At 51.7% G+C, this 13,054-nt stretch overlaps 7 protein-coding genes across 7 annotated transcripts; 3 read left to right on the top strand and 4 right to left on the bottom strand.

Annotated features, from left to right (window-relative positions):
- Positions 1–805: 805 nt before the first annotated feature.
- On the bottom strand, positions 806–1,695 carry ABOM_000535 (pyridoxamine 5'-phosphate oxidase family protein; the record flags this gene model as incomplete). Its single annotated transcript, XM_022527665.1, has 2 exons — positions 806–1,551; positions 1,632–1,695. The coding sequence occupies 2 exons, from the start codon at positions 1,693–1,695 to the stop codon at positions 806–808; spliced, it is 810 nt and encodes a 269-aa protein (XP_022394450.1).
- A 628-nt stretch (positions 1,696–2,323) lies between these two features.
- ABOM_000534 (uncharacterized protein) lies at positions 2,324–3,541 on the bottom strand (the record flags this gene model as incomplete). The annotated part of the gene is made up of 1 exon (XM_022527664.1): positions 2,324–3,541. One exon carries the CDS (start codon positions 3,539–3,541, stop codon positions 2,324–2,326), a length of 1,218 nt encoding a protein of 405 aa, XP_022394451.1.
- Positions 3,542–4,479: 938 nt separating this feature from the next.
- Positions 4,480–5,789, bottom strand: ABOM_000533 (uncharacterized protein; the record flags this gene model as incomplete). Its single annotated transcript, XM_022527663.1, has 5 exons — positions 4,480–4,977; positions 5,166–5,396; positions 5,461–5,522; positions 5,588–5,608; positions 5,681–5,789. The coding sequence occupies 5 exons, from the start codon at positions 5,787–5,789 to the stop codon at positions 4,480–4,482; spliced, it is 921 nt and encodes a 306-aa protein (XP_022394445.1).
- A 1,233-nt stretch (positions 5,790–7,022) lies between these two features.
- On the top strand, positions 7,023–8,139 carry ABOM_000532 (uncharacterized protein; the record flags this gene model as incomplete). The annotated part of the gene is made up of 3 exons (XM_022527662.1): positions 7,023–7,324; positions 7,382–8,052; positions 8,114–8,139. The coding sequence occupies 3 exons, from the start codon at positions 7,023–7,025 to the stop codon at positions 8,137–8,139; spliced, it is 999 nt and encodes a 332-aa protein (XP_022394446.1).
- Positions 8,140–8,658: 519 nt separating this feature from the next.
- ABOM_000531 (putative oxidoreductase, 2OG-Fe(II) oxygenase family) lies at positions 8,659–9,592 on the bottom strand (the record flags this gene model as incomplete). Its single annotated transcript, XM_022527661.1, has 3 exons — positions 8,659–9,168; positions 9,231–9,264; positions 9,321–9,592. 3 exons carry the CDS (start codon positions 9,590–9,592, stop codon positions 8,659–8,661), a joined length of 816 nt encoding a protein of 271 aa, XP_022394447.1.
- A 714-nt stretch (positions 9,593–10,306) lies between these two features.
- On the top strand, positions 10,307–11,062 carry ABOM_000530 (uncharacterized protein; the record flags this gene model as incomplete). The annotated part of the gene is made up of 1 exon (XM_022527660.1): positions 10,307–11,062. One exon carries the CDS (start codon positions 10,307–10,309, stop codon positions 11,060–11,062), a length of 756 nt encoding a protein of 251 aa, XP_022394448.1.
- Positions 11,063–11,235: 173 nt separating this feature from the next.
- Positions 11,236–12,456, top strand: ABOM_000529 (uncharacterized protein; the record flags this gene model as incomplete). Its single annotated transcript, XM_022527659.1, has 1 exon — positions 11,236–12,456. The coding sequence occupies one exon, from the start codon at positions 11,236–11,238 to the stop codon at positions 12,454–12,456; it is 1,221 nt and encodes a 406-aa protein (XP_022394652.1).
- Between the last annotated feature and the right edge of the window lie 598 nt (positions 12,457–13,054).

The following is a 13,054-nucleotide window of genomic DNA, read 5'->3' as shown; positions in this document are numbered from 1 at the left end:
GACCGTGGAATCTTCTTCATGGCCTACAGCAGCGATATTGACAATGGATTCTCGTTCATGCAGAAGAGTATGCAACCTCCCTTCCTCATGCCCTTTGGTGGCAGGAATCGTGTGAATGACGGAATGCGCTAATCAATCCGCTTCTCTGTAGAGATGATTAATAACAACAAGTGGCCCGAGAGAGAGCCCGCTACTGGGCCCAAGGGGGCCGGGCTCGATCCATTCTGCGGCCAGGCTGTGCCACCAGGTCCACCCGAGTTCTGTATGGTGGATGGCAAGGAGGAGACTGTCCACGTCAGTCTGGATAATTGGGTGATCGCTCGAGGCGGCGAGTACCTCTTTGTGCCTCCCATCAAATTCCTCAAGACCCTCAGCAAGTCTACCTAGTGCTCTTCCAGACCTGGTGCGTGGTTGGCAGAAGGTCCGGGAGCTGCAGGCATAGCCGTGTGAGGAATGGAAAGCCTACAGAAGCGGTGGGGTAGCTTCCTGCGTCTTAAACGGTATATGAAAGAAAATAGTGTCTTGTGATTTTGTTTTAGTTTGCTCTTATTGTCTAGGTAATTTATTTCGGGTTTCTCGCTGGACTGCCACGATTCAGACGTAGGCCGTATTGCTGTAGAAGATGTGACCGCGTATTGCCTTCCTTTAAGAGTTTCCACATGACCCGGTTTAGCTGCAAGCATGTTTGGAAATGTAAGAGAATTAGCACTGTGATATTCCATACTGATTGCAACGCATAAGAAGGCCCCAGGGCACACACGCGAAGTGTGTGGTCTACATCTAATTCTGAGTACTCAGGCTGCCCCTAGTGGATCTCTTCCTTGGGCAAAGGAACCGTCACCGCGTTCTTCGCATATCGTTCGCTCTCTTCATTTCGAACACGAATATACGAGGTGACATGCTCCGGGACCGGGGTAACTTGATTGCCTGCACTGGGAACAGGCTCACCCATGGTCTGCCAGATGGGAATGACGCCCGTCCACACACGAGAGGTCACCTCCTCATTCTCATAGTCCTTCTTCAAGTCCGTGACTCCGCCGTCACGAATCTTACCGCTTGCACTGACTACCTTGACACGCAGAATAGTCGTCGACTGCATCTCAGCGTTGTCCGGGGGCACCCGAGAATGACGCCACCGGTCTGTAACCACGGAATTGGTAATGAGCTCCATTGCGTAGAGCCGCTCGGCATCATCTTCTACGGGCCGGGCGTATCCTTGAATGACGGCCGAGCGATAGTTGTAGTTGTGCGAATTGGGGGTCAGGGTCAGCACGATTCCGTCGACCATCGTCGCGCATATGGACACGGGGAGCCCGCCCTCCGGGGATGACGCGGCCGCGGAGCGAGCCTCGTTCATCAGACGGGAACTCACGTATCCATGCATATATATATCGAGGGGCTCATCGGGACCTGAGGAGGGGTGGTGGAAGTCTCCCATATGGCCGATCATGGGCAGAAGGACGGGAAAGGGCTCCGACGGGTCGGCCAGGGAGACGTGTAGCACGGGGGCCACATTGACGATGGAATGGATGGCTTCGAGATCATAGGTGGCTATGTCACGGGCAGCACAAGTTAGCAGGCATGCATGAAACAGGGGAAGCACGAATGGCCCTCGGTCAGCCAGGTTCTACCTCTATGTTTGTAGCGATTGACGGTGTTCGCGGATCGTTTGGGATAGGTCAGCGTGCGGCCCATTTTGCCGGTCGGTTGGCCAAAAAGTCGAGAGACAAGGAGGACGTGAGTGAACACGAGGAGGTCAACCCGGCCGGTATTTATCTAGACAAAGAAACCGACACCCCCTCCTCGCTGGCGGGGTTTTGCTGATATTGCGGTGCCGTGGATTGGCTGTGGGGATGCGCGAGTCGTGGTTCTTTGGTCGCATTAGGACTTGATTCTCTCGTTTACTTGCCCAACAAGGAAGGCCAGACCCCCCGTGCAGACGGTATGATTAGCAGGCTCGGGTGCGAGAGACCTGTAAGATTCTTATCTTTCCAGAGCTTTTAGCTGCCAGGCGCCACACTGGCCCTAGCCGCCGAGCCACCATCGCGTTTCGTGCTACTACTACCGGACTCGTATTACTGCTACTCCAGAAGCCACGCAAAACAATCGCCCACGTCGTCCAAAATAGCTCGGTTCATTCACTAGGCGGTGGAAAATTCCAAGTATGCTACCGTGTGCTACAGGCTCAATCGATGTCAAATCACGCTGAGCCGTCATCACTCATCATCCCTGCACCGAGCCATCTGGTCCTACGAACGGCTTACGAACCCCTGCGGGCGATATATGCGCAATGGGGGGTATATTTCCTGTATTCCCGGCACACTCACGAGACAGCGTTATATTTTGCAAGCAGGGGTGGAATACTGTGGATACTAAACAGCCCGACAGACGGACGTGGGTCGTCAGCCCTGGAGTTCTCATAGTAGGGACATACAAGGGGCACACTTACCCATCTGATTGCAATATCGGGGTGGCTAGCAAGGTACTGAGCCAGGTACTGGGTGCCGACGCTCTCGCCGTCCCTGGTGCCAGCCAGGAAGGTCCTGAACTCATCGCGTGCATCAGGGAAACGCTGTAAGATATCGTCTCGCAGCTTGTTCAGTGCTTCCTGGGTCTCCTTTGCCGCCACAGCGGTATCCATGCCAATCCCCGTGCCTACCGCAATGCTGTAACGGGGGCCCAGGCCAGGAGGTGGAGTCACCACCCGGTGCCAGGGCGCCTTACAGATCCCATGGGTCATCGCCTCCAGGGCTTGACCAGCAATAAACACAAATGTATGGTCAAGGGGGGGAGCGTCAGTCCATCTCCCCTCGCGCGTTTGAACCTGCAAGCACCGATGGGGGGAGGCTTGGAAAATCAACGTGGAGAATCCCTTGTCTCGGTGAGCGCCCAATCCCACTTGATCCTTGCTTGTTGCTTGCGAGCTGGGGATTTCCGGATATTTCATGAGACGAAGCCGGTGCTGCTGGTTCTGGAAGAACCGGCTCACTAGCTCTGGGTCGATCCCCATGGCCTCGCTGACCAGGTTGCGCATCGTATTGGAGACATCAGACACTTGCTCGATCCATCGTTCGTATACGGTTCGGAAAGTTGGAAGCCTGTCAGCGGAAGGCCACTGGTTCGGTGCGAGAAGGTTCAGATAGGCTGGCCCGCCCGTCGGCGCAGGGTGTGGAGTCGAAATGGTAAGATGCTCTCGCCAGTCGGTACGGTTGGCGGTCACCTCGGACCCAAGCTGAACCAAAGAGGCCTCCTTAGCATGGACTTCTGGCGAACAATGAGGATCCCTTACCTTCGTATAGCCCAGGAAGCTGGGGACATTCGCAATGTCGATTTCGGCCTTGTCCACATCGGGCAGACTGAAGAATGCGTCACATTCTTGTCGAGCTTCCTCAAACAATGAAGCTTGGACCGGGTGATTTTTCAAATAGAAGAGGCCTACATCACGCAAGGCTGCCAGCATAGAGTCCAAGAAGGCCTGTCGACCCTGAGGGGTATGGACCAGGGAGAAGTCCAGGACCGGGACAACAGAGGCAGCAGACATTGTGGGCTGTGAAAGGCGGAGGCTATTCCACACGGACACGAAGGGTGAATCTGGGAACCACCGTGGTATGGTCAGTGTGGTACGGTGGCTATGACCCAGTTTAAAGCCATAGAGCAGACTAGGCCTACGAGGCGGGAAGGGGAATGTCTTCTCTTGAGGATAGCAGACGAGGACAGTGGCAGACCCCCACTCCGCCAGAGCAGATTCCCCTATTGCCGGGGATCAGACCTTGATGTCAACGATGAGGGGTTCGTTTCTGCAATGCCAATCGCAGCTACTTAGAGCGGCATCATGTGCCCAGTTCAGCTTGCGCCAAACTCGACGCCCATCATCTGTAGGTGCAGGGATGCAGCGTCGCTCTAGTGATTAATCTATTCGGTCGTAGCGTCGTCCACCGACTGTGTCCATCCTGCACGGCCTAAACTAGTCTGCACCATATCAACCATTTCCAGGGTTGTCTCATCCTCAGGCTTTCTGTGCCGCGATACGCGTTTGCCAACAAAATGCCTCGAGGACGGGGATCCGATGCAGCCGTCCACTGGACAGAAGGCCACCCCGAAATGACCGTGCGTCGAGGGGTAGTTACGATATAGAGGGCGCCGTTTTAGCCCATTACGCAGCTGTGTCGTCTAGGAAGAAAGGAGGCAAACCGTAACATGGGCTGACATCCGTCGGCAATTAGTGACACATTCGTAGTTTCATCAATGTTGGTTGCGTCCTCTACACGTAGGCCAACTGCGGTTTACTGACGAAACCCCCAAATGCTACAACATAGAGCGGCTTTATTGTAGACTCACTAAGGAATTAACGGTCCCGATTCTGGCCGGTTTCATGTTGTATGTTTTTACTACGTCTCTGGGAGAAATGTCTAATTTCCATGCCATATGAAAGCATCCTGCTTGTAACTGCCTGTAAAACACTTCCCACGATCTCTTACATCATTCCGGGTATGCCAGTACGGCCACTTTCTGCCAATCCTCGCTCGAATCGTAGTTCTTGCGAATGGGGTCTAGAACAAGATTCAAGCCTGCTGCCACCGATGCCTTCAACTCGGCCGGTGTCAAGGAGTGGGCCAAGAAGTCATGTTCTAGGTCCTCGTAATTAAAGTAGGCATTATCTTTGCCAGTGGTACAGGTCACAGTGAAAGGGTGTAGTCCACCTTCCAAGGCCATACGAAGCCTGCACAGGGGCAGCAGGATGTGTCTCGCGATCGCTAACAAAGCATTCCCCTCTACAACCCCCGGGACACATGTTGCCTCGTTTATCTTGCTACAAACGACATCCGATGGATCGAGGAGTTCGATTTTAGTGCCGGCGGCATGGGAGGAGGACATCTTTGGCGTGGTTAACCCAGGAATCATCTCAGTTGTCAGGTGGGCTCGACTTCGATACCCAAGGTGCGGGAGAATCCTTTCCGCCAGGGCGAAGACACCGGACTATCATACTCATCGTTAGCCTATCGACACGGGGTAGTATAGGGGTTTCTTCTCGTATCTCATGCCTGGTCTTGTCCTCCTAGCTGGAAGTCCGCGCCTAAGTACTCCTCGCAGAGGACCTGGCGCGCAGGACATAAAAGCGAGCTTGTTATGGTGGCGGTCTCCATTTCATGGGATACCGCACGCACATCGTCGATCGATAACAAAGTGTAGAGGCGGTTCAGATCAGCACCAGATTGCTTCACCGAGGCGAACAGGTCGGACTCCCGGACAAAGTGGTCTTCCATCTGCGGGATTCCCAACGCTTCTACGCTGGCCCGCACAAGGAATTCGTAGTACTGTGTACGATAATCCACCAGCTCCCTGGGGTGTTTGTAGTTGATCAGGTAGGCATATTCGTCGGCGAAGTAAATACTAAACTGGCGGGTGTTATTAGTCGAATATTGGATACCGGCACCTAACAGGCAGTGTGTCAATGCTCACATCGATCCCAGCGGCGGCCATCTCCGCGATCTTGATGAGTGGTACAAGGTATCCGATATGCGCTGAGGGGCACCAAGTGGATGAGTATGGGTCACTCTCTAGTGGCGGGGCGGGCCGTTGTACTAACGTTTTCCCGTTGGAGCGGTACCTACAAACAGTAGCATCGTCAGCTACCGCGGTATACCCTCGCCCGTCGCGGACCTGCTTGCAATTGACATACCCCAGAAGCCATGAATCCTCTTTCCCTCAGCCAAGAGCTCGTCAATCACGGCCCCGTTGCTCAGGCGGACTCGGCTGGAGGGAAAGCGTAGGCGCTTGTCGCCCGTCATGGCGGCTGTAGGATGGGATAAGGTGGTTCTGGGGTGTTAGGGGAGGTGAATGGTCGATATTAGTGCTAGAAGAACTCTCCACAAGTGATTCGGGGACATAATGGCAGCTCTGGAGCATTATAGCAACACTCTCCATGCCGGGAGGGCACCCGCTCGAGCTCAAGTGCTCTCGAACAATTGAGCATCGGCTGACGAAGTTGACAGCCGTTGAGATCCTGCTCGCTGACGCGTGAGATCCGGCGCAGACGGAATAAGCCGACGGAATGACGAATACGCAGGGTCCCATTCCTTGTCCCAAAAAGACATATGAAGCAAGAAAAATACAAAAAAATACAAGCAACTGCGTTGTACGCTCGAGGTCCTGTTTCCGCCTGCAGGCCTGCGCATGCACTCCTTGCACTTGACATACCAACCGGATTTGACGGAAATTGCTGGAAGCAAGCCCCTTGGGAATATGGTCGAATGAGCACAGGGTAGGGCTTGGAACTCACGCATTGGTAAAACCGTATCGTGCCGAGCCGTGGAGTGAATATCATGAATCATTGGTCTCAATTGGCTCTTGGGTAGACTTCTCTGCAGAAAACAGGAAAGGGGATCTCAGCGGCTGGCTGAACGTAACTCCACTATATTGAGATTGCTTGAGGGGTGCAGTAGTGGCTTGGCGCTGGTGAGTTGAAGATGCATCCTCTTCGTTGGTATTTCCCTGATCTTTCCGTGCTCCGAGTACGACTGCCCGTGGCAATTATCTGCCAGCCGTATGCAAGTTGACATCAGTTTGTGGTGATTCCAAGGCTATCATGAAACTTAGGCTTTGCGACTTTTTATTAGCCGGACACCTGCATTAACTTGGTGCACTTCCCCACCCCTCTCACGATCGTCATGGTCCTCACGCAAGTCTTTGATGCACCGTCGAAAAATACCTCGCAACACCAACAAGGGAGACGATAACCGAGAAGAGGGGAAAGTGATCATAGGAGGCAATGCCTTCACCAATCAAGGTCTCATTCATACCCTGTAGACAAAGCCAAACCGAAGTAGCCGGCACCGACCAAGCTCAATCTCGTAGATGATCCCCACCTGTGGAAGCTCGTGCTTTGCCCCAGTAGCTCTTACACATATATGGGAACTCTATAGGCGGAAGAACGTATTGAGTGCTTGCTTTCGATCATAGGCCACTTCGGTGAGATCAGGCGCACCTGCTATCTCGTCCCGTTTCAAGCAACGTAGACAATCATGCTATCTACAGCCGTCACGGAAGCGGTTCCACCGAGAACTGTCATCGATATCGGCTCATGGGACGTGTCGGTGTCGTTGCGGAAGATGCTAGAGGACAGGTTTCTCGCAAAGCCCGACGGCCAGCGCCATCTGCCGACTGCACTTCTCTGTGATGAAGTGGGCTTAGACATGTGGCACAAGTGTGCTGCTCTGCCTGAGTTCTACAACAAACGAGATGAGATCAACCTGCTCCACCACTGGGCAGACGAGATTACCGCGCATATTCCAGATGGCGCAGTTCTGATTGACCTGGGGGCTGGGTATGTACCGAAAAATGACGGTATACAACTAGGGCTAACAAGACACATGAAATGAAGCGATGTGAATAAAATCAAACCAATCCTCGATCAGCTGGAATCAATCCAGAAATATGTGACTTACTATGCGCTAGATGTGTCCAAGGAGTCCTTGATTAAATGCATGGATATTCTCCCGGCATCCTACCAACACGTCAAGTGTTATGGTCTGTGGGGCACATTCGACGACGCGCGAGTATGGTCCGACAGGATCACCGCACCGCGCTGGTTCTTCTCTCTGGGCTCCATCTTCGGAAATGATAGGTTTGATATCGCCGTGGCGGACCTACAGAAATGGTCTGCCATCATGCGGCCCGGAGATCGCATCTTCCTTGGTCTGGATGGGTGCAAGGACGTCGAGAAAGTATGGCTTTCGTACAATGACCCACAGGGGCACTGGCATGATTTTGTCAGAAATGGCCTGCATCATTCAAACCGTGTTCTTGGTCATGAGTGGTATCGTCCCGAGGATTGGGAGATTACGGGCGTTTGTGGAGAGACTCCCACGTTCCGCTATGTGATCAGAGCAAAGCGAGACGTTAGCTGTGAGCCATTGGATCTGGAGATCAAACAGGGTGAAACCATTTTGACCACCGAGTGGTACAAGTATGGCCCTGAAGAGATGCAGGAACAATTCAATCATTCCGGGTTGCAGGAAACTGCTCGCTGGGAGTCCCCTTCTGGACCTACTTGTGAGTGCCAAGTTTGAAGCCTTCTTCAGAGAGGCTTCAGTTTTGCTAACACAGTTGACAGGGGACTATCTACTAGCTGCCCGGTAAGCAGAACTGCGAGTTGTGGTGTGAGAGGAGAGTTCTGGTAGCATAGCACAGCCGAAGATACCGAAGTGAATGTCCCTGTTAGACACATTATCATGCAAATACTACGCCTCAATAAGATATTCTGGCTGCATCAGTCACATAAAGTACAAAGTAGGACAATAGTGTGCAGGATGCATGCAGGAATGAAACTGAGTACTGCGTCTTAGTCCTGGGTCGCACATTACTGGAAAACATAAATGGATGGGACGTCGCAATGTCTGTCACAGCTAAGTCGGTGGAATCGTCAATACACCATTTGTAAACCGAGCTTGCCCCAACTTCGAGATACGTTCAAGTTGGATTAAATTACAAGGATGAGCAAAAGTGTTTAGGTAGCATGGATATGAAGACTACTCAGACATTCACAACGTGAAAGTGGAACATAGGCGTGTAGACTGTCGGCATTGAGTTCGTCAAATTCCATTGCGGACATGAAACGCCTTTGCCTGTAAGAAAGCATCCGACGTAGCTGTACAGATCTCAGGCCCTCTTGTCCGGTCTCAGGAAATAGCTAAGCAGATACCTCTCTTCCACACCATCTCCTGGCTGCGTTACGCGGTGAAGACAAGAGTGCAGCTGGCCGTTGGATTGTTTCTGAAGGGAATCGGCAACATTAACCACCATTTGTCCTGGCCTATGCTCGATCCACTGATACTCGTTTGTCAGCGGGTTCTTTAGCTGCATGCATAGATGCCTGATGAACATCAATGTCAGCGTTCCACCGTCGGTATGAGTATTATCTTTAACATCCGCTAGCCGGGCTTGGGTCGGTGCGCAGTACACCTTGAAACCAGAGTCACTGGGCATTTCAGGCCGATGGTTATTCTCAAATCGATCGGGATCGTGTCGCCTGAGCCCATCAGAGAGGGCAGAAAGAAGGTCCATTGCTAGCTGGTGACAGCCCTCAGAGAACGCCATCAGTGGCTCCTTGTGCTCTTGCAGAAAGCCCGGATAACCAGAAAGTCCATTGGAATGGTCATCCAAGGCGATCTTTTTGTTTGTTAGACCTCTAGCCCATTGATAAATTATTCCTACGAGGCAAATGTGCTCACCTCAAACGACTCATGGTCTGCGTATTTCTTGTACCTACCAACTCGATGTTAGCCTTGGGTTCCGAATTTGCCATATGTGCTACCACATACCCACGGTCGTAATTAGGGTTGACGTTTTTCATCTTCTCATGTTCAGGCTGGCAGAAATACTCCTTGACGAGAGTGAACATTTCCGGCACATCCTCTACTAGATCTGTAGTAGACGCCCCGTCAAGGTCGATATAGAAAAATCCTGGAAATCGAGCTGCCTCCAGAAGGTCGTTCAGCGCCGCGGGTTCCTTGGCGAGGATTCGTTCCATGCTGATACTTCCGATGGAAGCCATGTCCTGGCTGCTCTGCGTAATGACGGCGGTGGTACTCATTTTGGCAGTTAAGTGCAGTAGGAAACGAAAAATAACTCAACCTCGTTCAATGATGGAGAGGAATCTCACGGCGGGTTCAACTTGTTTCTCTGAGGAGCAACGCAACTCAACTACTTCCTTTAAGTCAGCTACGCCACATCGCTTCCGTACGTAATGCCCCACCATGAGCAATGCAGGTGCTACTCGCTGAGGAGTCTATCCTGGCAAGGGTGTATTCTTAGCTTAGCTAGTTGCAGGGTACATACAGGACAACGCATCATGGCCCTCACACCTGCCATGGAGGGCTCGGAAGCCAAATCGTGCTGCAGAGCCAGAACAACCTTTCCGTCTAACCAGCATCTTGATACATACCTCTAATGTAACCGTGTTTAGTGTGAAGTCAGCGTAAAGTCTGCTCCCCTCTTCGATTTTTATCCCGCTGAATTATTAATCGTCATGAGGTGCGTGCCACGCTTACTTGCATGCCCATAATAAGCTCCATTGGGTATTTGGTCCGATTACCTGGCCTTCGGTTGAGGGCTTGCAGATAATCAGCCTAAGTCACGGCTATAATACGATAGTACCTCGAGTAAACATGTTTACTTGTTGCCGAGAGTAACCCAAGCTCACGGACCCCATCTTTCTTCTCTCTAAGTGCTGACTCCCGTTTTCCTTTCTTTTCCTGTGCCGGCTTGCTTACTTGATACTGGCGTGAGAGGGTGACCTGGCTCAGAAATGGATTTCAACCAGCTGGCTATACCGATGGTGGTGGTCTTCCTTATGATCCTTGCTTTGGTCATAGCCAGTGTCGATAAACGTAAATTAGCACCCCGCTTAGGTGTAGGACATCGTTATATCCCCCGCGCACCTTCGAAGCTATTGGAAACTAGTGACAAGAACGCATCTCAGAGCATTGCATTCTACAAGACTTTATATCATCGGCTACAGAACCTCGAGCAATACCCTGGGGTTCTGGACCAAGGAAGGGAATCCTTTGTCACATGGATCTCCGATGCTCTAAAGCAGTCTTTTGATAATCCCGGAAAGGACATTTTGTTAATTGAACGGTACTCCCGGGATGGTTTGCTGGCATTTGTTCAAAGCCAGCAAGAGCAAGTGACCGAGCAGTTTGAAGCGTATCATGCCCGGCGGCGAAATAGTGGCCAGAGGGAACATTTCCCTGACCGGGACGCCGCTATCAGGTGGCTCAAACAAGCAGCCCCATTGAAGCTTGTTGATGGTGCTTGGCTGGGACATATCAACGGCGTGAGCACCCCGTTCAACCTGAGACCCGTATCCAAGGGGCTCTGGCAAATCTTGTCCGAGGAGCTTGGGGATGGCGATCGCAAGAAGCATCATGTATACGTGTACCAGGAGCTCTTAAGAAGCATCGGCACGTTCCACCTTGCGCGTCTAGTCCAGGCTTTATACAAACAGACCATGGCGCGGATGATGTTCGGTTCTGGCGAGCGGCCGTTGCACATTTATTGATTTCGCTCACACCCGATTGTTTTCTGCCCGAGCTTCTCGGGTTCAATCTGTGCTTTGAGGGGCTTCAGCTTGATACACTTGTAGTTGCAACGGAGCTCCGCGAAGTTGGGATAGACCCCTATTACTTTTTGTTACACATTTCCATTGATAACGTCGCTTCCGGTCATACCGCAATGGCTGCCGAATGCGTGATTCGGTATTTGGATCACATCCGAGACTCCGAAGGTGTCCAAGCGATGGATTGCGCCTGGAAACGCATCCAGGCAGGTTTCGTGTTCTGCGGCGATGCTAGTTCTAGCTCCACCAACGCTGTAGCCACAGACCCCTCGATACATATCCCCAACCCGGACTTGGAGTCGGACTTGCTCAATATCTTCGCTTCCAAAGTGAAAGCAGCTCGAGGCATCCACTGCACAAGTAAAGCCAGACTTGGGTCCCGTACCATGGTCGATTGGCTTGACCCAGCTTCTTTCCAGTCACCGGAATGGCAAAAGGATTTCCTACGGAATCTGACCGAAGCCCGACCCTGGGTATACAAGGGCGACAGTCAGAAGAGTAAACTTGTTCAGGAACTCCGCTGGGGAGGTCGCATGTTTGGCTGCTTTACTGATCGAGAGCTCGGCGTGCTAGAGCGATGGGTTGATACACTCTGCTATACGAATGTCGATCATATACGCATATCTGACGAGGAGAAGGAGTTCAGCGTCACTACTGGCACTACCAATCAAGACAATATTTACCTCAACAACGCCAGCCACCTCAAGGCTCCTCCAGCCATTCTGCCGACAGAGCCAGGTAGTTTATCACGTTCGGTCCCAATACGGTTTAGGTTACCCAATCTACTGCCTCTCTGGTTCATGCATGGCTGTCTGTTGGAGGGATTTGTCTACGCACCAGCCTTGACGACTAGTGAAATGGGGTGTGCCGTCATACGGATTCTACGTGCTCAGATGGGGTTTGCCAGAGAGGGGCCCGTGGCTGCGGGGATGGATGAGATGTCACGCACTGACTCACCCGGGATTGTCGAGATGGGCCTGGAACTTATGAGGCGCTTGGAGCTCCCGTCGCCTGGTAATATAACGGATATCCTACAGGCGTATCCCTCTGCCTTTGCCGAACGAATGAACCGCTATGCCATGGCTCCCGTGGCCAACCTCCCACTGCTACTGGGCATACTACTGGCATTCATCGAACTGCAAGAGAAGGTTGTAATATCGGATCTCTTGTCTCCAGAAACCTCCGATAGATTGGCCGACATAGTCTTACGTGAGCGAGACAGCCTGCAAGTATGCTGCACAGAGCTTGAACAAGACCGTGGCCAGTACGCGACGTTTTGCAGTGGATATCAAATGGGGAGAGCAAACGTGGATAGTTGTCTGGATGAGAAATTATGATCATGAAGCAATAGATTTAACGAGTCTTCCTGCAACCAGACAACGCAATAAGAGTGAAAGTCGCAAGCCAGTGTCCTTTCAAAATGGACAGCTGTCGAAATCCCTACCCTCTACTTGATGACCAGGTCCCTTACGGTCTAGTTTCGATTTCGAATTCCCCTTTGGTTTCTGTTCCATTATATTTCGTTTCGTCGGCTTTCTGCTCAAATACATCATCTGTTCATTTATTATACATTTGAAGTGTAGTGAAAATAAGACCTAGAGCTGTTGTGCAGTTAAGCCTGTTATCCCATCCCGTCTCACTCAAAATACTCTGCGGATGTAACAATGAATGTCCCATTGGCACTGGCCGTCTTTCTCTCTAGTATGTGGAATGTCCTGAGGTGAAGTTGTTACCATTAATTATCTTTTGCACCTATGTCACGACTAACCACTATTTCATTCTCTCGCTCCCTCATATCCTATGCGTTCTCTTTCTGGAATTCCCATACCTGTGTGCCACAACCGCATATACATGAACCAGGTATCTTTCCCAAATCTTCATTTATGGAGGCTATTCAGTATACCAAAATATATATAGACAATGAAGCGGCTTTAA

The sequence above is a fragment of the Aspergillus bombycis genome (assembly GCF_001792695.1).
Source record: "Aspergillus bombycis strain NRRL26010 chromosome Unknown contig00002, whole genome shotgun sequence".
NCBI classification, from domain to species: Eukaryota; Fungi; Ascomycota; class Eurotiomycetes; order Eurotiales; family Aspergillaceae; genus Aspergillus; species Aspergillus bombycis.
The sequence above is the reverse complement of the archived record's forward strand: the minus strand, read 5'-3'. Positions and strand labels throughout refer to the sequence as shown.